The sequence below is a fragment of the Dreissena polymorpha genome, chromosome 1, assembly GCF_020536995.1.
Source record: "Dreissena polymorpha isolate Duluth1 chromosome 1, UMN_Dpol_1.0, whole genome shotgun sequence".
NCBI lineage: Eukaryota > Metazoa > Mollusca > Bivalvia > Myida > Dreissenidae > Dreissena > Dreissena polymorpha.
The window spans coordinates 77,135,065-77,162,070 of NC_068355.1; the positions used below are offsets into that span (position 1 = coordinate 77,135,065).

The 27,006-nt window shown below is 36.9% G+C and overlaps 3 protein-coding genes across 9 annotated transcripts in view; all 3 read right to left on the reverse strand.

The window, feature by feature from the left end:
* Positions 1–27,006, reverse strand: part of LOC127836674 (ras-related GTP-binding protein A) — a 378,726-nt gene that overhangs the window by 174,955 nt on the left and 176,765 nt on the right. The gene's annotated exons all lie outside the window — the stretch shown is intronic.
* LOC127836477 (uncharacterized) overlaps positions 1–27,006 on the reverse strand; it is a 62,222-nt gene that overhangs the window by 34,826 nt on the left and 390 nt on the right. For all 7 annotated transcript variants that reach the window (XR_008028797.1, XR_008028792.1, XR_008028796.1 and 4 more), the window contains exons 2-3: positions 10,643–10,740; positions 799–3,246 (exon numbers count right to left, since the gene is read on the reverse strand). Coding sequence is in view for 2 of the 7 variants with exons in the window: in XM_052363140.1 (XP_052219100.1) it covers positions 799–3,246; positions 10,643–10,727 (2,533 nt within the window). In the remaining 5 variants the exon portion in view is untranslated. The remainder of the gene's footprint in view (positions 1–798; positions 3,247–10,642; positions 10,741–27,006) is intronic.
* Positions 14,739–15,524, reverse strand: LOC127831982 (zinc finger BED domain-containing protein 4-like). Its single transcript, XM_052357140.1, has one exon. It carries the CDS (start codon positions 15,522–15,524, stop codon positions 14,739–14,741), a length of 786 nt encoding a protein of 261 aa, XP_052213100.1.

A 27,006-nucleotide genomic window follows, 5' to 3' on the forward strand; every position in this document is an offset into this window, starting at 1 on the left:
ATGGACCTAAACACAAAACTTAACCAAAATTTTCAATTTTCTAAGTATAAAAAGGGCACATAATTCTGTCAAAATGCACGCCAGAGTTATCTAACTTTGCCTGCCCAGTCCCCTCATGATAGTTAGTAAGTGTACCAAGTTTGAATGCAATAGCATTGATACTTTCTGAAAAAAATGGACCTAAACGCAAAACTTAACCAAAATTTTCAATTTTCTAAGTATAAAAAGGGCACATAATTCAGTCAAAATGCACGCCAGAGTTATCTAACTTTGCCTGCCCAGTCCCCTCATGATAGTAAGTGTACCAAGTTTGAATGCAATAGCATTGATACTTTCTGAGAAAAATGGACCTAAACGCAAAACTTAACCGGACGCTGACGCCGAAGCCAAGGTGATGACAATAGCTCATAATTTTTTTTCAAAAAATAGATGAGCTAAAAAGATAATTTTTAGCTGTGATCAGTTTAGCAAATAAGCTCTGCCTTCAGTAGTTAGAAATGAATGCAATATTTTTCTTTAAATTTCTAAATTTTACTCACTGATCTTATATGAACTCACCTCAATAGATGCTTGTAGGTTGTTTCTATAGTAGTTATCAATTAAAGAATTTAAAGTTCTATTCATGAATTGCTGTGTTCATTTTTTTCAACACACAATTATATATTTGGGGGAAAAATCTGCATGAAAAGCAGTGTGCATTGCATAAATCTTGGATAAGCATGCAGTTACTGTTTTACAAAGCAAATGCAAACAACAAAATCATCCCAAGCCAAAATCACTTTATCTCTAAAAACTCACCTTTAACTTCCTTGGCTTTTCTGTGTGCCAACTCCCTGGCTGGTAGTACATCAGTAATACTTGCTTCTTCATTGTTTCCCTGCCTGATATCTTCAGTGAGACCGAATTTCTTCTCCTTAGCAGGCTTTTTTGGCCTCTTCTGTCGGGCCTTTTTGGCATTTTCCTCCGCCTTTTTAACACTATTTAGATTTATTTTCATCGTCAAACCACCAGTTTTGTTTGTGCTGATCTTCACATTATCATTGTTCAATGAAGAAATAGCTTTTTGCACTGCCTTAGAACTCTGACTTTCATCAGTGTCATCGCTATCAGAAAATGTCACAGAAGAATCTTTACTCTTGTTATCACAATTCTTGGTTGATTTAGCACTAGGAAGGGGAAGTTGAGGGGGCTCTACACGTTTTGGCCTTGGGGGCTCAGGAATATACTTTGGTAGCTGAGGTTTGTTTTGAATTATGGCACTACTCATGCTAGACAAAGTCTCCGGCTTCTTTCCCTGAATAAAACTGAGGAAAGATTCCATGAAGGATGACCCCGGGTTGCCTACCATAGGTTTAGGGGCAGCGGGTGGGGGCGGGGCTGGTTGGCTGGTATTAGCAGAGCCGTACCCTTGAACTGGGTTGTGAGATTTGCAGTCTTTTTTCTCGACAACAGGTTCTGCTAGATGTGAGAACTCATCATCTTGTGCAACATCTAAAGGGTAATAACTCTGTTTGTCTTCTGATTGTCTCTTTTGTTGCAAGGCCTCCCGTTCAAAATGATCACTCATTAAATTAGAAAATGCATCCTGGTCAATTGTTGAAGACTGTAGGGATACATTCTGCATGTCCAACACATTGTTTGGACTCACGTACTGCCCATATTGTGTGAACTGGCTTTCTTCACTGTTGTACATCTCATGCTTCATGCTTTCGATTCCTAGCTGGTTTGAAAAGGATTCGTATGGATTAATACTTTCAAACATGAGCCCCTGACCAGGATACACAGCCTCATGGCTCATTTTTAATGCATCAGATAGTGTATGGCTCTGAGAACTGCCCTGTGTATCTTGATAGTCACTTAATAAGGGGGACGTTTGAGTTTGTTGTCTTATTAAGTTAGAGTTACCCATATGGGGTGAGGAAGGCACATTTTTTGCATAATTTAACACATGCTGCTGTTGCGCTTTATATGGCTGACCTAATGGCCCTGTAAGTAAGGGTGAATTTTGAGCAGTATTATTTAAAGTGCCAGTACTGTACGACTGGTGTTGCTGCGGCAGTTGAGCACGATTGTGTAAGTAAGTCTGATTTGCAATACAGTCATTTCCATTTCCTCTTTGGGATAATTCTGGAGAACTAAGCATTGCCTGTTGACCAAACATTTGATCATTACCATCTGATTTACTTTCATTAGGAGGTGGTTCCTTTTTCTTCCTTGGTCGGGGTTTCTTTGGTTTCGTTGTTGAATCAGCAGGTGCTTGCACAGTAGGTGGTGGCGCTTGACTGATTGATGAATTTGGAATGGACACGGAGGGGCTGCTCATCTGTAAATGTGGGCTTCCTATATTGACTGGTGACTGCTGAGGACTGTGGTGCATACCTGACCCATTAAACATCTCCTGCTGAGACATAGACTGCTTCTGCATTTTATGATGCATCTTGTTTTGCCTATCTGGTACAATGGGCGAGGGACGCTTCTGAATGCCCTGCTGCTGGGGCGAGTGGTTCACATCTAGCTTCTGCTGGGTTGAGCTGATGGAAGCAAGGTCCTGGAGAGACATATAGGTCTCACCAGGCTGCTGATGTTGATGCTGTGAAGCCTGCAGCTGAAGATCAGGAGTCGTTGCTGGACTGACGGCCTCGTAATTGAGACTGTTGTCCAACAAGGTCTCCTTGTGCTGGTACACTGGCTGCTGATAGTGGTATGACAAGGCTTGTAAGGATACGGCTGTCCCTGATTGTCGGTGATCATACTGCAGTTGAACAGGAGGCGATTTACTTGTCCTCACAAACATATCTGGCCCACTGAAATGTAGGCGCTGACTGAGGGTTGAAGTTTTTGGAATGTGAGCAGGGGGTGGATTTAACATGGCTTGACCGGACAAGCTTTGAAACTCTGAAGGCATCTCAACAGAATTTGAGTTCATAATCATGTTTGGGTTTTGAGAAAGGAACGTTGGCAGACTCCATTTCTGCTGCTCAATACTTGAGGACAGACTGACATCCTGACTGAACAATGGTTTAGAATACTGTGCATTACTTGACTGCGTGGCGAGTCTCAGGCTGGCGTAGGGATCTGTGAACGTTGTCTGGGTAACAGGCAGCCCTTTGTAAGTGTTCTGAGCTATAGACTGTAGTTGGGATTCAGACAAATGTTGTCCATACCCTGCAGGGAGAGAGCTGAATGTCCTCGGAGAGGTCTGACTCAGTGCACCAGGTCCTGGAAATGTTCCCCCAAGACTAAATCCTACAACAATAAGCAAAATGCACATTGTCTTTCACTCAAATAACTAAAAATAACTTAACGCTTTCAGCAAATTCTACGAAATAAGATCTTATAATTAACAAGAGGACCTGCAAGGCCAATAGTCACTCACCTGAGATAACAAGAGGGCCATGATGGCCCTGATCGCTCACCTGACTAACCAAATACAATCCCAACCCAGATTTCATCAAGATAAACATTCTGACCAAATTTCATAAATATTGGATGAAAACTGTGACCTCTATTGTCTACACAAGGTTTTTCTATTATTTGACCTAGTGACCTAGTTTTTGACCCCAATGACCCAAATACTATCCAACCCAGATTTCATCAAGATAAACATTCTGATCAAATTTTATAAAGATTGGCTGAAAACTGTGTCCTCTATTGTTTACACAAGGTTTTTCTTTTATTTGACCTAGTTTTTGACCCCAGACGACCCCAAATACAATCCCAACCCAGATTTCATAAAGATTGGATAAAAACTGTGACCTCTATTGTCTATACAAGACTTTTCTATTATTTGACCTAGTGGCCTAGTTTTTGACCTAGTGACCTAGTTTTTGACCCCAGATGACCCAAATACAATCTTAAACCAGATTTCATCAAGATAAACATTCTGACCAAATTTCATAAAGATTGGATGAAAACTGTGACCTCTACTGTCTACACAAACAAATTGTTGAAGGTTTTTTCTATTATTTGACCTAGTGACCTAGTTTTTTACCTCAGATGACCCAATTACAATCCCAACCCAGATTTCATCAAGATAAACATTCTGACCAAATTTCATAAAGATTTGATGAAAACTGCGACCTCTATTGTCTACACAAGGTTTTTCTATTATTTGACATAGTGACCTAGTTTTTTACCCCAGATGAGCCAAATACAATCCCAACCTAGATTTCATCGAGATAAACATTCTGACCAAATTTCATAAAGATTGGATGAAAACTGTGACCTCTACTGTCTACACAAGGTTTTTCTATTATATGACCTAGTTTTTGACCTAGTGACCTAGTTTTTGACCCCAGATGACCCAAATACAATCCCAAACCAGATTTTATCAAGATAATCATTCTGACCAAATTTCATATTGATTGGATGAAAACTTTGACCTCTACTATCTACACAAGGTTTTTATATTATTTGACCTAGTTTTTGAACTAGTGACCTAGTTTTTGACCCCAGATGACCCAAATACAATCCCAACCCAGATTTCATCAAAATAAACATTCAGACCAAATTTCATAAAAATTGGATGAAAACTGCCACCTCTATTGTCTACACAAGGTTTTTCTATTATTTGACCTAGTTTTTTACCTAAAGACCTAGTTTTTGACCCCAGATGACCCAAATACAATCCCAACCCAGATTTCATCAATATAAACATTCTGACCAAATTTCATAAAGATTGGATGAAAACTGTGACCTCTACTGTCTACACAAACAAATTGATGACGAACACACGCACGCACACACGCACATACGGATGCCGGACATCACACGGTCACATAAGCTCACCATGTCACTTCGTGACAGGTGAGCTAAAAAACCATTTCTGTACAGCCAAAGATATAATGAGAACAAATGTTATGACCCAAGTTTCATGAAGATTGAACTATAAATGTGACATTTTAAAGTGTTAACAAGGCTTTTCTATAGCCATTTATGTACAAGGATAAAGGCCTTGCCTCCTGGCCCCCATGTTTTTCAACAGTCCGGAACCATTTTCAATGTCATCCAAGAAGTGATTAAAACAAATATACTGACTTAGTTTTATGAAGATTGGACATGATGCGATTTCTAGAGTGTTAACAATGTTTCACTAAAGCCATAAAAGGGGAGTGATATAAAAACAGACTCAAGGGAGGAAATTGCTCTACCCCCTACATAGAGTTCAATAAAACTCTTCATTTTATGCAGATCCAGCAAGTTTATAACTATTTGCAAAATTGGTTTGATATTGAAAGTGAAGAAATCAGCTGAAAAGGAGGAAAACACGGTTTTACAAAAGCGATTTAAGGAAAATTGCCCACCCCTTGGTGGCCATGTTTTTCAACAGACCAGAACCATTTTTGAACTGGTCCAAGATAACATTGGGAAAAATCTCCTGAACAAGTTTTATGAAGATCTCACATTAAATGTGGATGCTATAGTGATAACAAGGTAAACGTTGACGATGCACGACGGACAATAGGTGATCACAAAAGCTCACCATTGAGCACGTTTTGCTAAGGTGAGCTAAAAGAACTGTATACCAGTAAGTAGTATTATTGAATATTGAGCTTGTTTTGTTCCAGTTGTATAGTCCTTATTTGTTGGTCTGTGATTTCATATTGGAAGGTTTCATAGCCATTATTTCAACACATTCCCAGTGCAATAATGTATTATTTTTCAAAAATCTAGTCCGAATTTTCACAAAGAAATGGTTGACTATGAGTCTGATGAGAGTTTCTAAATAACAAGAGAGCCTGAAAGGCCAAAAGTCGCTCACCTGAGATAAAAGAAATGACCTGTTCTTTGCAGCCCAAAATATCAATGGAACAATGTTCTAACCAAGTTTCATGAAGAATGAACAACAAATGGCCCCTTGGCGTCCATGTTTTTTTAACAGACCTGAACCATTTTTTAACTCTTCCAAGGTATGTCCAAATTTCATGAAGATTGGGCAAAATATGTGTCTTCTTGACTGTTCACATGTTTCCACTATATACATATAAAGAAAACTGCCCCACTCCCTGGCGGCCATGTTTTTTCACTGATCTCTACCATTTTCAAACTCGTCCGAGACATCCATGTAACTAATGTTTTGATAACAATTTCATGATGATTAGGCAAAAAATGTACTTCTAGAGTGTTCACAAGGTTTTTTACCATATAAATATATGGAAAAAGACCCCCCCTGGCGGCCATGTTTTTTTACAGATCCAAACCATTATCGAACTCAACTGACATATCCAGGTGTGGATGAGCGGTCTCCTTCGCTTACGCAAATGAACCGGTCACAAGACGGTTACGAGTTATGTAACTTTGTGAGCACTTATGTAATGCGGAAATATTTATTTGACAAACGCTTATTTCCGGTCAGGATGACACCACTGACTGGTTGTAATTCAATTAAGTAAAGTTGTTCAGTCCTGCATACACTCAAAGAATTTATTTATAAGTGAAAACCAAAGCAGCATTTACAAAATTAACTTACTTTTATTCCAAGAACTCGGAAAATGAAGAACAAGTACAAGCTAAGTCTAAGGAATCTAAGTATTGTTACAAAAATGAACAACATACAGCAAATACCTTAATGAATGTAAAAAGAAGTTCACAATCTGTCAAAAAACTGATATAAATATTAGTTGCTGTAAGTCTAGAAAGTGCTTCAAAAATCTAGTTTACAAAATAGGTCTAACTTAATCTTAAGAACAATATTTATGGAGATTAGGAAACTTCAGTGAATCAAATGTAAAAATAAGAAGAATTTACTAAAGTAATTGAAATAAAATAGAGTCTTTCTTATTTAAAAAATACCAAATACAAATAATCTAAACAATAAGAATTATTTAGAAAATAATGCCAAATGTCTTGATGCTGGTGTTAAAATAATTTAGAGTTTAATTATTTCAAAATTTCAACCTTTTTCAAGAGCTGTTTCCTTTTCAAGAAAGCATCAAGAGGTGATTAAATCAGCCAAAACAGCTTATTTTATACAGTTCAGAAGAGATCACTGGCAGAGTAGCATATTTTCCCCCAGAACAGTTCATTTATCAATGATCAATATCTTCCCAATTCCAGAGCAGAACAAAAAATAGATTATTGAACCAGGTTAAACAAGGGAGATAAATACTGCAAAATCATGTACATGTTGTCTTTCTTTCAGCTATCTCTTAGTTGAAAGGCTTATCATAAGTGCTAATTGCTAAAACAGTTATGTTAATTATGAAAATTCTGTGTTATGAAAAATTACATAATACAGTTAATGTTACATAACAATGACATAATAAAACCAAACTTTACTACACAGGAAACAAATGTTCTGACCAAATTTCAGGAAGATTGGGCAAACTAGAGTGTTCTCAAGATTTTACTATAGCCATATAAGGAAAAATGCCCCACTCCTTGGCAGCCATGTTTTTCAAGCATAGGTTACCATTTTTGAACTCATCCAAGATATCATTGGGACAAATCTTCTGAGCAAGTTTCATGAAGATCTGAAAATAAATGTGGCCTTTAGAGTGTTAACAAGGTTTTACTATAGCCATATAAGGAAAAATGCCCCGCCCCCTGGTGGCCATGTTTTTCAACCAACCGGCATCATTTTTGAACTCGTCCAAGATATTATTGGGATGAATCTTCTGACCAAGTTTCATAAAGATCAGACAACAATTGCGGCTCTAGAGTGTTAACAAGATTTTACTATAGCCATATAAGGAAAAAATGCCCCACCCCTTGGCAGCCATGTTTTTCAGGCAAACGTAACCATTTTCGAACTCATCCAAGATATCATTGAGACCAATCTTCTGACCAAATTTAATGAAGATTGGACAATAAATGTGGCCTCTAGAGTGTTAACAAGGCAAATGTTGACGCCGCACGACGGACGCTGCATGACGGACAAAAGGCGATCACAAAAGCTCACCGGTTGTGCTCATGTGAGCTAAAAACTGTTGATGATGATGTAGTACATGTAATAATGTTACAGATTATTTTGTTTGAAGCATAATAAACTAATTTAATAAAGATTTTCAAATGGTTCAGATCAAATTCATTAATCAAAATTAGGTGAATGTATGCTTCATTCACAATTTCACTGGTAAAGGTTGTATTCCACAAACGGTGGAAAAAAAAGCCCTGGAAGTCAATTTAACATAAATACATAAAACTCTGTACATCACTAATTGTGATGACACGGAAAAGAATCAGTGTTTTGTTTCACCATTTTGAGAATGGTTCCTTTGAATTGGTAAATATCATGTTCTTTTGACTAAATGTGGGAAATTAATGTTGTTGATTTTATGCTTACAAATACTTTGACATTGATAATAAAAGTGATTTCAATAGGATATTTTCTAATTATTAAATTATAGAGCTGGACTTGGAAATACTTTATGTGTTTTGACTTATTAAAAATATTATATTTTTTTAGAATCTTCCATTGGGAATTTTTAGGTCCCATTTGGGAAAAATATATACTTTTTTCATTTGGAATGGGTCCCCCTACCAGACCCAAATTTGAACAAAACCAGAGCTGTTTCCATCGGAAGACATATGCCCCCGAAAAACGCTTTTTCGAAACCTAAATGCAGGTTTATAAACCTAAACGCGGACACCAAGTTCAAGGTAAATGTCAAAGGGGTCAAAATGTTTGTGCGTATGGAAAGGCCTTGTCCATATACACATGCATACAAAATATGAAGGTTACATCTGAAGGGACACAGAAGTTAAGAGCATTTTTCAAACCCTAAACGCAAAAGTGTGACGGAAAGACAGACAGACAGACATACGGACAGTGCGATCACTATATGCCCTCTTTCGGGGGCATAAAAACTACAATACTGTAAATACAATGTAATTGGTATTTGATTAGAGCCACACTCTGCCAATCAAAGTCTAATCAGGGACATCACTTTCTGTTTTTTATGGTACTTTTTGGCTGTTCTTCGTAGTTTGAGAAGAAAGTGTTGTCCCTGTGCAGACTGCTCAGGCTAATCTAGAACAACACTTTACGTACTAGTACATGCATTAAGCCCCATAACACTTTATGCATTAAGCCCCATAACACTTTACGTACTAGTACATGCATTAAGCCCCATAACAATTTATGCACTAGTACATGCATTAAGCCCCATAGCACTTTACGTACTAGTACATGCATTAAGCCCCAAATCACTTTACGTACTAGTACATGCATTAAGCCCCATAACACTTTACGTACTAGTACATGCATTAAGCCCCATAACACTTTACGTACTAGTACATGCATTAAGCCCCATAACACTCTACATACTAGTACATGCATTAAGCCCCATAACACTTTACGTACTAGTACATGCATTAAGCCCCATAACACTTTACGTACTAGTACATGTATTAAGCCCCATAACACTTTACGTACTAGTACATGCATTAAGCCCCATAACACTTAACGTACTAGTACATGCATTAAGCCCCATAACACTTTACGTACTGGTACATGCATTAAGCCCCATAACACTACGTACTAGTACATGCATTAAGCCCCATAACACTACGTACTAGTACAGTACATGCATTAAGCCCCATAACACTACGTACTAGTACATGCATTAAGCCCCATAACACTTTACGTACTAGTACATGCATTAAGCCCCATAACACTACGTACTAGTACATGCATTAAGCCCCATAACACTATGTACTAGTACATGCATTAAGCCCCATAACACTTTACGTACTAGTACATGCATTAAGCCCCATAACACTTTACATACTAGTACATGCATTAAGCCCCATAACACTTTACGTACTAGTACATGCATTAAGCCCCATAACACTTTACGTACTAGTACATGCATTAAGCCTCATAAAACTTTACGTACTAGTACATGCATTAAGCCCCTATAACACTTTACGTACTAGTACATGCATTAAGCCCCATAACACTTTAGGTACTAGTACATGCATTAAGCCCCATAACACTTTACGTACTAGTACATGCATAAGCCCCATAACACTACGTACTAGTACATGCATTAAGCCCCATAACACTCTACGTACTAGTACATGCATTAAGCCTCATAACACTTTACGTACTACTACATGCATTAAGCCCCATAACACTCTACGTACTAGTACATGCATTAAGCCCCATAACACTTTACGTACTAGTACATGCATTAAGCCCCATAACACTTTACGTACTAGTACATGCATTAAGCCCCATAACACTTTACGTACTAGTACATGGATTAAGCCCCATAACACTTTACGTACTGGTACATGCATTAAGCCCCATAACACTTTACGTACTAGTACATGCATTAAGCCCCATAACACTTTACGTACTAGTACATGCATTAAGCCCCATAACACTTTACGTACTAGTACATGCATTAAGCTCCATAACACTTTACGTACTAGTACATGCATTAAGCCCCATAACACTTTACGTACTACTACATGCATTAAGCCCCATAACACTTTACGTTCTAGTACATGCATTAGGCCCCATAACACTTTACGTACTACTACATGCATTAAGCCCCATAACACTTTACGTACTACAACATGCATTAAGCCCCATATACCAGAGAGCGGCTCATATGTAATTACAATTCTGTCGCTTCATTCCATTAATAGATGGATAAACATGTACCAAGGAATGGCAGTTGCAAATTCTTACCTTGTGTCAGAGCCTGCTCTGACAAGTAAGCATTAAGGTCTGGGTTCTGATAGCGCTGTGCCATCTTATATATGTCCTGGTCCATAGTAAATTTTATTCTGAAATATAAAAATTTACATGCATGTTTAGACCTAAAGGAACTAAACTATTCTGGTGGATTTGAAAAAAAAAAATCTTAATGAATAGTAAATATTAAATTATTAGGCAAATTTTTACACTTGAATTCGGCTGAAGTATTGTTGAGAAAAATGTTCTGACCGACGTTCATGAGTATTTCACAATTGCTTTCTTTCTTTGGACAAAGTGACCTAATGTTTAAACTGAGCTCACATTACCCTGGTTTCAAAGTCAGCCAATGTTTTATTAGGACAAAACTCCAGCCAAGTTTCATGAATATTAGACAATAACAGTGACTTCTAGAGTCTACACAAGGTTTTTCTACAGGTTATACAAGCAAAACTGTCCAAACCCCATGAGGCCAACTTTTACAACCTATTACCAACCAGAATCATTTTTAAACTTTGCCCAGATAGACCAAATTTTTGTTCTGACCAAGTTTCATGAAGATTGGAATAACACGAGCACCGCATAACGGGTGCCACGCTCGGCTGCGAAAGCTTGTCAGATTAATTATTTTTAGAGGTCACAGTGACCTTGACCTTTGGCCTAGTGACCCAAAAATAGGTGTGGCGTGTAGAACTCATCATGGTGCATCTACATATATCAAAGTTGTAGATGGAAGCCTCATGCAAGGACTTTGGTTTTAGAGCCAATGTTAAAAACCTTAACAAACCTTGACACGGACGGCGGATATGACGAGCTGGCTATGACAATACCTCGGGTTTTCTCCGAAAACAGCCGAGCTAAAAATGAGACTTCTAAGGGTTATCGAGGTTCTACTAAAGTCAAATAAAGAAAATTTCCCTGCCAACTGGCAGCCATGTTTGTCAAAGTATGAATCAAATGTAATCATAAATAAAGAAGTTATGGCAATTTAAGCAAAATGTTCAATTATCTAAGTATAAAAGGCCTTAAGGGGCCATAATTCTGTCAAAATGCTTGATACAGTTGTCTGCTCTTGTTTATAGATTGGGATCATGTTGGTAAAAAAGTATGCAAAATATGAAAGCAATATGTCAAAGGACATAGAAAATATTTGAGGTGATACGCAAACTTAAACATAGATTTATCGTTAATATGAATATTTTAAGTAGAAAAGGGGCCATAATTCTGTCAAAATGGTTGATACAGTTGTCTGCTCTTGTTAATAGATTGGGGTCATGTTGGTAAAGAAGTATGCAAAATATAAAAGCAATATGTCAAAGGACATAGGAAATATTTGGGGTAGTATGCAAACTTTAACATTTGCACCCTATCGGGAACAGAAACAGAAACGCCGGGGTGAGTAGGATAGATCCACTATAAATATTTCATATATTATAGTCCAGCTAAAAAGTTATGACCTAACTTAAACGAAGGAAGTTTTAGGAAAGAAAAATACAATGATATTTGACCTTTGACCTTGAAGGATGACCTTGACTTTTCACCACTCAAAATGTGCAGCTCCGTGAGATACACATGCATGCCAAATATCAAGTTGCTTTCTTCAATAATGAAAAAGTTATCAAACTTTAACCAAGGTTAAAGTTTTGGGACACACACAATGAATGAATGAATGAATGACAGAGAGGCCAAAAACAATATACCCCCCGATCTTTCGATCCGGAGGCATAAAAAATAATAATTCAGGATTCCCTCCTGTGATGCAGGTTTGTTTATAAACAAAATCCAGAGGGCAATAATGAAATACTGCGAGTTAACCAGGTTTGAGTATACTACACTAACATAAGCAAACAAAACTTTCTAGAGTAAGACCTTTGAGCCCTCCACTAGCTTTGAAAAGTTGGAAGTCCTGACTTCCAAGCCTTAAGTTTTGGATGTCCTAGAAAATACAATTGGCCAAAAGTCCAGATTTTATTTCAATGAATATTTTAGTAAACCCTTCCATATGTGTTGATCGCTGGATACATTCAAGTTCCAACACTATCCATTACCCTATAACAGAAATCTGGATAAATTACCCAATGCGATGCCCGTTGCATGAATCTTATCCATGTATAAGAAAAACTACTCTTACACAAATTATTTGTTTGCATATTCGACTTACGAGATCTTTCATGAAAACAATTCAGGTAGATCGATCCCCGCGTTGTCACGGTAATGTTTGCTCAAGTTGTTATTGTCATGAAAACTCTTTGATTTACAAAGGAAAAACGTCTTATTTGAACTGACGCGAATTAATTTAATAATATTTTTCAACTTCACTTTTGCTTTATTTTGATAATATAATCCAAAGTTTAATGTTAGCAAGTGTTTTTTTACTGGAATTGTAAACATAGAGTCAGTTAAAGTCTTTCAAAAATTTGCACTCTGTGTGAATTGGCAGTTTGACGTCATCAAAGGAAAGCCGCTTCCTGTCTGAAGTAATAAAGCGACAAATTTCTCGCTGACAAAATTGGCTTCCTTTGTCTAGTAATCAACATGCGGAACCAATCGTGGACAATATTTGTCCAATTTAATAATAGCACGTGCATAGCTCCGTCTTTGAATCTTTTGCAGAGAACGGAGGTGGAGTTTAACGGTTAATTGAGCAAGTGTTTTACGCAAGTTGAGTTCCGATTTGCAGAAATTGCTCAGCCCTAAGTATTGAAATGACAAATACATTTATCAATAATTTTCTGAGATAGTTCCGATTTACAAACTTTCTGTACAGTTCCTAACTATGCCTATGGCGTACGCCAGTGTTTACAAAATTCCTAAACACATATATCATAAATAATGGCAGTGTTTTATTGGATTATTTATACTAATTATCAAATTGCAATGTACTACTATTTTTATCTACTATTATATCGGGTTTGTTTAATATAATTAACATGTTAAACAATATAGTTGCGTAACAGACTTGGAAATAAATTTGATAGGGTCCCACTTTTACTGACAATGATTTTCCTATTGTCTGTAATTTTTACCCGAAATAAATCTTGAGAAGTGCCCATTCATTATTGCAAAGTGCCCATTAAACTTTGTAAGTGCCCATTGTTGTTTTCATATATGGGGCAGTAATCCCATCAGCGAAAAAAATATCCCGATCTCTGCTATAATCCAGTATAATTGCTATTTCAATGTTCAAAACCAAAATATGACCAGTATTGAAGCTAATGTGTTTAAGAATTTTATCAACACAAATGTCTGCCATTTTACGCAAGCGCATATGAAAAGTGAATTTTTGAATAGTATAATTCCCATTGAACATGCGTAAATCAAGTGACGTGATGTGCTAGCATCTAGCACTGTTCATATTTGGTTATAATTATAACGACCAATCAATGAGCGACTTTAATTTAATGTATTATTTGTAGATATTAGGGATGGCAAACCTAAGCAAATCCGTAACCGGTTAACCTGTTTTGATATTCAAGCGATTAACCGGTTAACCGACTGTTGTTGTACAACATAAATGGAAAAAAAGATCCGAAAAATGTATACGTTTATAAACAATTTTGTATATGCTTGTCGGTGAACTGTGATATTTCTTTGTTGTACTATAGCTTCATGTCATTTACACATTATTATTGTTCTACATCTCGATCAATAAAAGCTAGTGCAGAATTTGAATGTTGTGTTTTATTAACACCCATTATTCTGTAAGAATTCCGTGCATTAACAGTTTGCTGACTAATAACAATTGTCAATTAGCGTGAAAATATATTTTGCAACGGGCAAAGCGTTTAAGTTTGCAACATTTGTTAAAACAACAGTGATCGGGTGTAATCAGAGTCAAGCTTTATTGATTTAATCAAGAAATGGTAGTAAAAACAATGGCATACTTCACGGCACGTGTAAATTGTGACATATCATGTGTTAATGCAAAAAAAGACACCAAACAAAAACAAACAAGCACAAATGTTCATGTTTTTTAAATATATTTTTCATTCATACACCAAAATAATATGCAAGTATTGTGAACAACTTTCTGGATATAAAAAACAGGCATTTTACACTTTCAAACTGAATCCTTTACAACCTTAATAACTCACATGTCCTTGCACTCATCACTGCATGCTGGCATAACGTTCTTGTTCAAAAATATGATGTAGTCCACGAGATCTGCGGCTAGCCTGGTTTGTAGCTTGTTGATCAGTATGCCAGCCGTTAAGATACGCTCAGATGGGACGGATGTAGCGGGAATAGCAAGAATCTTCTTCGCGATTAGTGCTATTCTTGGGAACCGATTTTCATTCGCTTTCCACGAGTCGAGTGGGTCGCCTTCTTCATCTTGTGGTTCAAGGAGGTATGACTTTAGCTCATCCGTCTGTTTCTTGGCAGGGTTGGCAATCATGAATGCCAGCTTCTGGCGTTTCGATGGGGTGGGTTTACCTTCGGCACTGTTTTCTCTGTGTGTCTTAAGGGGGAGTTCGTCTAAAAGATTTTCTAGCGCCTCGATTGCTGCATGTTTCATGTCACTTTCAAGGAACCCAAGTTTTTTGTGGCGGATGTCAAGAAGTGACGCTAGAATTGGCAGTGAGGTGGCAGTTTTCTGAGAGTATGGCTGAAACCTCGTAATGAGCTGCTCACGCAATAACTCCTTCGCCTTCTTGATCATGTTGCTCTCTTCTTCAGTTGGTGGCAGGACAGTGCTCAATAGAGAACATATAATAGGATATGTATCAGAGCAAGACACATCACGTTCTTCACATAAGTATGTCGTTGTGTCTGCAAAGTGCTTTAGCAACACTGATGAATCACGGATAGTGTCCCATTCCTCATCTTTCAACAGAATACCGGTATCAGCCTTTTTGGTGATGTTTTTGTCCTGCATTATGTCCATAATAATACGCCTCTGCTCATACAATATCTCCATCATTGCCTGCGTTGAATTCCAACAAGTGATTACATCCTGTACAAGTTCATGCTGCGGTACATTGAGGAGTGGCTGTCTTTGTCAAAACTCTGCGGTGACTGTGGTGGAATGTTTAAAATGCCCAACTAGTTTCCGGAATCTGGATACAGTCTTGGATACCTGCGGTATGTCAAAAAACAGGTTTGATACACAGTTGGAATGTGTGTCCAAATTAACACCCAATGTCAGTCCTGACTCCATTCCTCACATATGGCACCGGCAGCTTCCATGTTGCGGGCATTGTCGTGAACACATGCGTTTATTTTGCCAGTCAATTCAAATTCGGACACACACTCTGACACTTTGAGTCTGTTGGCTAGATTAGTTCTCGTGCGGCTTTCCGGCAAAGCTCTTGTCAGCAGCACGTTCGCATCCATCTCCCAGTCATCTGTTATATGGTGTGACGGTGATGAAACTTTCACACGACGTAGACGTCCACGTGTCAGTTGTGATCGCTGCTCCGGAGACGTTCTTAAGTCTCTCTACGAGACTTGCCGTTTCATGCCCGTATCATTTGTTGATGCGCGCTCGGTTAGTGTTCCTGGATGGCATGCTATAGTTGGGTGTTGCAGTCTTCATTAAGTTCCGGAATCCCTCTGCCTCTAGTATGGATAGAGGAACATAGTCCTTCACCACCATGCCAACGATAGCGTTTGTTATTGACTCGCTTTCTGAGCCAGTCATCTTTTTCGGAGCACTTACATAGCAGTCCAGTGATGTCTGCTTTACTGGAGATGGCTCACATCGAAATTCAGCGGGGTGTTTAAATCTCATGTGATTGCGGAGATTGGATGTACCCCCATGCAAAGACAGTGTTGTTTGGCATAGTATGCATGTAGCTGATTTCTTGTCAGCAGCCCGTTTGAAAAATTTTCAGAAATCCGATGATAGAGGCATGATTATAGATTTACTTTTCAAATACGTGAAATCTGAGCAAGTTCGACTGACTTTATACTGGATATTCACGCTGATGTACTTTTTATATAAAAAAGGGCATGTCGCAGTCAAATGTGCTAATTGACAAGCTTAATTGGTCGGGTTATAATTTAAATTTATCAGGGCCCTCACACTACTTTGGGGGAAGGGGTCCGCACCCCTTAGGAGGGGGAATTTTCGCGGCGTTCCCCTTTTTGGGGGAATTTTTTACTTACTCTCTCATTATTTCATTTGTACATGTATGCACTATATTCATTATATTTTTCATAATTTAGTATGTTTGAAAAGATTAAATTGAAATAGAATTGAGATATAATAATCATGAGTCACATCTTTATATAAAAAAAAAAAACATTTTTTTTTAGGGGGAATTTTTCCCCCCAAAAGGGGAAAAAAGTATACTTTTCAGGTGGGGGACTGCCGCCGAAATTTGGCGGCAGATTTGATAGATTGAGGGCCCTGTTTATCAATATTTGAATAATTGAAACACAATAGACTGTTAAGTGCTAAACAAACACACTGCAGAGTAGGTGCTGATTGCTCGTGTGCCTGCTCATGAATCTGCTGCATCCCGTGGTTTACAACTCTAATCTCTTCGATCCACAGGGGGGCATCACAGGGTGGTAATTGCTGATTATTTGCGATCAGATAAGCGGATAAGCCAATACAGTGAAATGAAGTAAAACAAAACTAACGATTTTTAAGTAAAACAAAACTAACGATTTGAGCATTTATTGCGTTCAACAAAAATGCGTTTTCTGCAAGAGTAACCGAATATTAATTGTGTAATCGGTTAACCTTCTTAAGAAACGGATAGCTGGTTAACCGATTAACCGTTGCCATCCCTAGCAAATATACCGTAAAAATGCAGTCATAAGTCGAGATTTTTTTCCTCAAAAAATTGGTTAAATTTACAGTCTCGACTTATGAGGTCGTCCATGAAAAATAATGATTACATTCAACTAAGATCGATCCCCGCGGAAATGGTTAAAGTTGTTGTTGTTGTATAGAAAACTTGTTGAAATACGACACACAAAATTTCCTCTTGTAACTGATACTTACCAATTAATATAACCACAGTTTGCCGAAACATTTCCCTTGTTTTTATTTTCATAATTTAATCCAAAGTTTTCATGTAAGCAGGTGTTTTTTTTTTACAACTGAACGTGTAAACAAAAGATCGAGTCATTTTTAAAGTAGAGCGAGAATTGGCAACCTGTGTGAATTTACAGTTTGACGTCATCAAAGGAAAGCCGCTTCCTGGAAAGAAGTCATAAAGCATCACCCTTCTCGCCGATTAAATAAAATTTCTTTAATTTTGGAAGCGACATGTTTAACCAATCGCGAGTTTGTTATTCACTGGTAATCGTCCAATTATGTTTGAGCACGTGCATAGCTCCGCCTTTGAAACTGTTATGTAGAACAAAGGTGGAATTAGCGGTCTATTGGTTATGTCAATCATTGTCATAAAAACGTGTTTATCGAGGAACTAATCAATTGTTTTGATAGTCAGATTAAAAGTACAAAGATTTGATTACAGTGATCACAGTGTGTCAACGGATTATAAGTTTGTGGATTATTACCAGAGTAGACAATTTAGTGCAAACTTTATAATTATAATTTATTAATTTGACTTTGATTTGTGAAAATGCCTCGAAAACGCCAACGCCATGCGTATGACAATACGTTTAAAATACGCGTGATAGAATTCGCAGAGCAATCAATTAATGATAGTGCTGCTGAATGCGAGTTTGGTGTTTCGTATGTCATTGATGTGTAAATTATGATGTACATGTATATAAGTTCTGGTTTCCTATCTTGTCTTTGTTTTTATGTGGTTCATTATGATTTGCTCGTCTATATTTTCATATATTATTTTCGATTTCCTAAATATATATCGTATTGAATATATTAAACAAAGTACATAATACACGTGTCCGCTATGTCTACGTCGCACAGTGCTATATTGACGTCATGATCTATGTATAAAATAAAAACTTCCCGTACATTTAAAATTGCGTCTGTTTATGAAAATCTTGTACGGACAATTTCTGACTCGACTTATGACTTGGACATATTCAAAATCTCCGATTTTCGTATCATTTTTTACCCCCCGACTTATGAGCGGGTAGACTTATGACTGCATTTTTACGGTACATATTTTTTCTATAGTTTCAATGTGTCAATCTGTGTGTCCATTAATGCCGATGTATTTTTTCAATTTAAAATACTACATGTACCAAGTTGCACGACTTCATTGAGTTATGGAACATGGTCTGTAATGAAAGCCATTAACCCTGCCCTTATACAAATTTTTGTTATCGCTTGGATGCTGAACAGCATACATGGCTGAGTAATGTGACTTTATTGGATACTCTCTTATCAGTGGCTGATCTATTATGGTGGAAGCACCAGTTATCGAACACCTAAGAAATTACATCAAAATTGAAACACTTAAAATAACAAAAACATTTTGTTTAAACAAATGACTAACAGTTCAATCATTTAATAACTTATCAGTAAAGTTTTCCAGCAAAATATCCTTTAAGAATTCATGACAATGATTCCCTGGTTATTGTCACCTCTAGCAGACGAAACTAAATGGCAGCTGATGTAAACATGACCTATTACCGGACAGGTCATAAATACTACTCCAGTATATACAAAGGCACATGACTATCACGTGACCCGGACTCGGCGAAAAAATCTGAGTCTGCTGCAATCAAAATTGCAAACGGTCATATGCTTTTTGGTGTGTAAATGCACATTTTGATAAATGCATTCAAAAAGTAATAGCAAAAAACACATAAAAACGTGAAAATAACAATAAATGCATTAATTTAACCTGTTTTCGGCGCATTTGTTTCAAACTAAGTAGGCAAGTAGGTCATGGACTTCATGAACGACCAATTGTTTATCAATGTGACGTCATGCGCACTTTTGCGCTTGCGCATACAGCACCAAAACAAAACGTTCGATAATGGGTGCTGTTCGATAACAGGTACTTCAACCAGTGCTCCAGATAACATGCGTAAAAGCGTAAAAACGGATTAAATTTCTTAAATAACGATTTAAATTTAGAATCCTTGCGTAAAGTTACGCATTGAAAAAATAAAACACGAATTCAACATTTTTCGAAGGTGCATTAAAATTGCAGTAGCAAATTATATACGGTAAACATTTCATTCTGGTTCTGACTCGTCTAGGCGATAAATTAAAACTACAACTTTAAGTCAACGTCACTCAAGCGTTTGCGGTGAGGAAGAGCCACACCTAAGAACGGTCGAAAGGCCAAACGGTCTCGATTCTGTTCTCCCAGTATTGCAGGCATGTCATTACTGTTTATTGTACCTTTTTAATTGCACTTATCGTAATGCATACATGCCATACGTCCCGATCTCGGCGGGACAGTCCCGCTTTTGGGCCCTTTGTCCCGCCGTCCCGCCATGAGACGATTTGTCCCGACATTCGTAAAAAACGATGTAAGGTGTATAGGTTCCCAATAAAATTCGCTATTCAAGCTCTGTTTCGCTAACACTTAACACCGCTAATCCCTTTATTGCCCTCCAATTAACAATCCGATTCTACTTATCGTGTGTACCAGTGTTGTTTATGACACCTTATCAGCGATTTATCGGCTAATTATTGATTTCATCAGGCATTCACACCATGGTGGTCTTCAAGATAGTGGTCGCTTATTGCTATCGATAGTTTTATTATAATGAAATAAATGTTGAAAATGTGTTTATTTTGTATTTGTTTGAAACGGTTTACAAAACAATTGTTTTGTAAAATTAACGCTACGTCATAAATGAGTCTTTTACATTCAATGTTTAGTTCCAATATAGCGGGATAATCCGATTGTGCAATATACCAAAATCGCAACAAACAGTCCAATAAGTGATACCCATCCTGTCTAGTGTAATTGTAATAAAAACAACGAGGTGCTATGCATGACAGTTTGACCCTACTCCAATTAAGCCGCGGCAATTGACAAGTAACAAACTGCGCATGGACACATGCTTAAAAAAACATCGCAACAAACAGTAAAAGAGTTACCCATCTTGTCTTGTGTTATTGTAATAAAAACAACGTGTTGTTATTCATGACAGTTTGACACTACCCCAATACAGCGCCTGAAAATTCACAATTCAGTTTAATCTGTGTATATAGGAAAAAAACAAAATACGGAAATGTGTACGGCCGCGCATTCCGTGTGTAACTGATGTAACTGTTCGGTAGATAGTGTACTGTAACCCGTACTTTCAGTCAACTGGATAGCCTCCCCTGCGTTAATGTTTGCCATTGATATTAATATAATGAGTATTGTTGTCGTAATGTTCTAGATTTTGTACTCTTAAACAGATGAATATTATCTTCGTTGTTTGCTATTGTCTTATTTAATAAAACTGTTATTGTTATGTTTAAGATTTCATGCTTCATATCAGATGTTTTATGTCTTGAATAAAAGTATCAAGAGTTTTTGTTAGTACTATACTGACTATAGTAAACGTGGAATGATAGATCGTTTTAGGTGTCCTGCTTTTTGGTCAAATGTCCCGACAATTTTTTGCTTTTTGGTCAAATGTCCCGACAATTTTTTATGGAATGTCCCGCTTTGGACCTAAAAAATTATGGCATGTATGCGTAATGTTTATACACAAGTAATATACTGTATACCTATTCAAAATGTAATTAAATTTAAATGTTAAAAATAGTTATGCCCTAAGCCGAAGTGTCAGTGACCGTTTTACATAAAAAATCAAAATGGCCGACCGAAGCGGTGTATCAAAGCGTGGAAGGCAAAACAAAGTCATTTCAGTGTCAAAAGTCCACGCTGCATGTTCTTTCAATTAGCAAGAAACGGAGAAGGAAAGCCAGGCTTTTCCAAGACTATAAACTAAAATGTTGAATTGTCAATGTGTGAAAAACAATGAAAAAAAAAATTTGGTAATATATTGTTAAGAAATAATTTTATTAATACGGGGTAAAATAAGAATTAATTTTTAAAATAGGGAGTAAATAAGAATTCAACCTTATTTTTATCTGGAGCTCTGACTTCAACGATACCCCATATCGCTTTAAAGTAGCAACCCCAGTGAATTTTTCAAACACTTTATTTTTAAATAGTTTGTATATAGAAATATTGTTCTAATGTTTACTAAGTCAGAACAGTTTGAATTTTTTAAATATCTTAAATAGAAAAAAAGTTATGCCATTTTAAAGATCGGTAAATTTGGCATTTCGGGAGAAATTTTTGCTATGTATAATAAGGCTTCAATTGACTTAACTCGCGGACCCGAAAAATATTTTTTTATCCAAGTTTTTGAATATTTTCCAAACTGTATGGGCTAATTTCATGAAACTTGGCACAAATATGGTATTTTTCCCCAGGAATTCAAATTTGCTAAAATAACCAGGCTTACACCACTGCTTATTGCATAAAACTTAAAAACAAAGCAACACAATGTTCAAAATAATATTCGATTAAAGGTATAATCAGTGCAACAGACTCTTTAGCAGTTCAAACATTTAATACTCTACTTCAAAATATGTATTTATCATAGAATAACAGATTAGGATAACAGATTAACAGTCAATAACACAATAAACAATCAGTTCTAATATCTACATTAACATCAAACTTCTGTTTTACAAATATGGCAAAAATTATTAATCATGAATCATAATTTCTACATGAAATATTTTTTTAGAAAAAGAAGTTCTTTTAATGCAGTGTAACCTCCAATTTCATTAAAAGTTATTATTATGTTTCAGTTGATTAATTTGTTTCTTATTCCTTTTTAATGTCATTTACAGGTCAGTCTCAAAATACATGTTCTTGTACATTTGGAAGAGTTCATCAAGCTTGACATGATCACTGATAAACCACTGTCTTCCATAGTTGACACATTCTGGCACGACACCACAGGCGATAACGAACTCTGGCAGAACTTTCTGAACATCATCCCTGGCAGGCCAAACAAATGTCCCAGCAGTTCTTGTTCTCAGCATGAATTTTACTACTAGCTGAGGTCCATTTTTGTCTGTAATGAGGCCTGGATACCACATATCATGGTAGGCCACGGCGACATAGTCATTGGTTTTAAGGTCATCGGTGTCTGGTAGTTTTTGTTTTAGAATGTCTATGTCTAGAATAGTTTTACTCTTTGCATCCTTTTTTCTTTTCTTTGTCTCCTGCTGTTCTGTGAGTTCAGAAATTTCATCTAGCACACGTTTTTCATGTTCTTTGTGTTTTTTTCTGAGGTCCTTTCCCCCTTTACGCGCTGCCTTCCAGAGAGATGCTTTTTTTTCCTCAGGTAAAGTGTTGTACCAGTCCTTTAATTTCATTCTGCTTCTTTTCAGCATCTGCACTGACGAATGATGGTGCAATGAAGCATTTGGACGTCGTTTTTGGCTGCTATCCAAGTCCCCAAAGTGGTGTTCGCAAGCAAGATTTGTCACGTGGGAAAACTTGGTCTGTGACAAAGTCTGGTCGTCTGGCTTTTCACCAAAAACACCACCAGGGAGAAAGTCAGATAACTGTTTGCGGATGGTTTTTATCATCGCCTCACAAGAAGTCTTGATAGCTGGTACTAGAATTGCTTCATTTCTGACCACTGATTTTCATGCATCAGCTAAACGAGGCTTCATGGGAACATAATACTCCTGCCCACACCAGTCGGGCTCACCCTTTAGGAGGATGCTGGGGGTTTCAATGCATTTCTGCAGAAAAGTCTCCAGGTTTTGGATGTAGCTGTAAAGTTGCACGTAAGGAACATTTCCACTTGTGACTACCTCCCAATAAGGTCCAGTAACTGACACATAAATAGAGGCAAACACTGCCAGAAGGTTTTGCACTTGGTCAGATTTTAAGTCCATCAAAACTGACTGGAGCTTTTTATTTGGAGCTGTTACTGAATTGAGAACTGTCTGGAAGTCAAAGTTGTGGATCACGACCTCGGCATATTCTGGAACAGGCAGTTGAACCTATTGTCCTTATAATTTCCGATGATTGACTTGACACTGTTCTTTGCACAGAAAGCCTCCCACCGGTCACGTACACCAGTATGGTCTCCTGCCGGGCCAAACGTATCAGATGTTGTGCGTACAACTCGTTCTACAACAGTCCCTGTTTTCTTCCAAAATTTAAACACGGGCAAATTGTCTCTGCCTATTGGACCAGACTCTGAAACTATTTCTTTTTCAACATGCTTCATGTCTTCGCAAACGTACCGGTGAAACCCCAACAAGACATGGGCCATGCAGTGGAAATACTGCACCGTTTGTATTTCATGTTGATCATTGCAGCTTGCTAGCAGACCATCACGCCATTCAGCAAGTAACTGGTCAGCCAATTTTTTCGTTACTAGCTCGATCACTCATGGTGAAGGCTAGTTTTGATAATGACTGCGTGATGAAATCTTCTGTTGGTTTTATTTGGTTGAATGTTGTTGCAATCTCAGTTAGCCTCTGCTCTGTTACCTCTTGTATGGCTTTTCCAGTCTCTCGTGCAACATGAGTAAATCTCAGACTGGAGACTTCCCCATTATCCAGTGTAATTGATGTATCCAAAATTTTGTGTTTTTTTCTTGATGTGCCATCACGACTTATGCCCCACTGGTTGCAATTGTTCAGTCTTTCCCCAATATACGCTTTGACAACATATTGCCCTTCATCTACAATTGTTTGGACGGTTGTTTTGTTGGGTAGCTGATTTTGTGGAATAACCGTATTAAAAATACTTTCGCTAACTGTCTGTATTACAGGCCCAACTTTTTCAACAGCAACTTCTAGTCCAACTAACTGAATGATACACAGTCTTATATTTTCACTGTAAACTCCATTTTGCTTTGTTTCAGGCTTTTGTTCAAATTGTTGTTTCATATCATAGAGTTCTTGCTGTAAATCCATCAAGAGTTGGTCTTTTTCAGAAATCTGATGATTCAACATGTTAACTTTGTCTAACAAATCATGCGAAATGCATCCATCATTTACGGAGTCACACTCACACGTTGTTTTCAGATTTTCTACTTTGTTTCGCAGCTTACTGTTGTTTTTTTGTGCTTGAATCTTTTTAGATTTCTCTGTTTCATATTTCAATTCAAGTTCTTTTGCAAGGTCACATAATAATTTGTTTTTCGTGTCCATTTCTTTGACAATTTTTCTCAAATTTAGCGCTTCAGTGGTCAGCGTTCTTAATTTCCTCTCCGTTAGAGTTTGGTTTGATTTTATTGCGCGAAGTTTTTTCAAATTTGTGCGGGCAATTTCTTCTCTTTTATTTACATTCTTTATGGAATAATGTCCTCGTCTTTTTTCCAATTCTGCGATTTTGCACTTTGCCAAGTCAATGTTCTTGTTTAATTTATTTAAAGTCTTGTTTTGTTTTGTACACAAATATCTTGTCATATTATAATATTTTGCATTGTCCAAATCATCATTAAACTCGAAGTTTGTTTGACAAGACACGGACTGTGTGTTTTCATGATTCAGGCATTTTTCAGATGAACTACTTCCGGTAGGACACGAAATTTCAATCACTTGTTGGCACACAGTCAAATCTATGCTTTCATTGGATGCATTATTTGATGTTTTGGCAGGCACAATTTGTTCAAAATGTTTGCAGTCTGTGAAATCTTGCCTCAACAACTCTGGCACAGTTTTTGCACATTTGATCTTTTTTTTATGTTGCAGCTTTTTTTTGTTTTCAGACAGACGCTGAATTTTCATCATAACTGCATGTTCCTTACAGTTCAGTAATGCTTCATCAAAGAAAGCCAACAAACAGACAAGTTCACTGCTGTGGATATTTTCATCCTTAGCAATCTTCCATATTTCTAAAACTGCTCCATTAGTGAGTGTTAATTTCTGGAAGTTTTCAGGTTTGCTATGTAGCATTGCATTTGTGATGCCCAGCACTTGACAGTAAGGACCAGGGTAGTCCTGTGTCTCCATCATGACATCTAAAATTAAATGATAAACAAATTACACACCTGATTAAAATTTTTTAGGGCAACTGACAACGTTAATGTAATCATAATTTTGCTAGTTAACAGTAAGAAACATTTTGCCAATTTTTGGTACGAACGATATCGCGAATAATTTGCTATATTGGTTTTTACATCAGAACATCGTCATGTTCACATAAATTATCAAAAATAAATTAGACCTATTAATTTTATGACTAGAATTTACGAAAAATACCACAATATATTTGACTGATTGTTTTTCTCTATATTCCGTTCGACTGCAACGATTAAAAGACAATGAGCGAAAAATGGTATGGTGTCAATGGTGACGAATGTACTTTCGTTTTTTATTTAAAGCTATTTATAATAAACACATTAAGATTTTGTATACAAAATGCAATAATTCAATTGTATGTTTACTTACCAATCGATTTTCATTCGATCATACTTTTACGCTTCAAACATCTATTTATCGAACGTAAAGCTTATTTCGGTTTGCTACTTAGCGAGTTGACAGTGAACCAAAATGGCGGCGTATAATGACCTCCGACGCATCTGGATTTTTGTATAAAGACGCGTTTTCAAAGATAAATGCGACGCGCTAAAAATCGTTTGCGAATATTATTTTTGGTATCAAAAGAAAGTTTAGAATGTCTAGTTTAAAAATATATTTGTAATTTTTCGATTTTCTGACGAGATTTTCGACAATTTGCGATTAACTTTGGGACTTATTTTCTCTGCATAGGAAGGTCACACATTAATTTTACAAACACCTGCATAAAGCTCGTTCATTGGTCTATAAAATTAGCTTGTAAACAACAATGTGTAACAGATGCAAGTAAGTCGCAAATTGAATGAAAACAGATGCCCGTCACAGCATGCGCGCACAAAGCGTGATAAACAGCGGTACTCAACAAATGCATATATGCCTGTTAATTAACGGGCTATATAAAATCGTTATAAATAAACATCACAATAATATTTATATCATGTGAAAGGTAATTTTATTTCCTGTTTAACTAACTTTGAATGATTATCATATCTTTAAAAACGTATGAGAAAGACCGATTTTAGTTGAAGTGGTGTTATATTTTATTGGTTTTCTCCTGTTATCAGCTGATAAGCCTCTCAGCTGCTGGGGTTGCTATTTAAAGGCGATTAAGCGCTGTTTACAGAGTGAATGACCAGATAAACTGTTGCGATTTGTACATGAACGTCCTGTGTATTAGAAAAAGTATACATGCAGATTATCAGACGTCTAAATAACATCCACCATTGTAAAATGCATATATGACTGACGGTTTCGGGGGTAATTTACGCCTTGACATCCATTAACGGAAGAGCTGGACCTTCTCTATGATAATGGCTCCGGACAAGTAATCAAGTATCATACCAATACATTGACTTTAAAAGTGAATAACTATAATAACAAAACTATAATAATTTAAATGATCAAAAGTATGCTTTACTTTCAATTATATTTATAAACGATTAAG

Excerpts from the sequence above, each read along its gene's own strand:
- LOC127831982 (XM_052357140.1), bottom strand. The coding sequence starts at position 15,524 with ATGCAGGACAAAAACATCACCAAAAAGGCTGATACCGGTATTCTGTTG.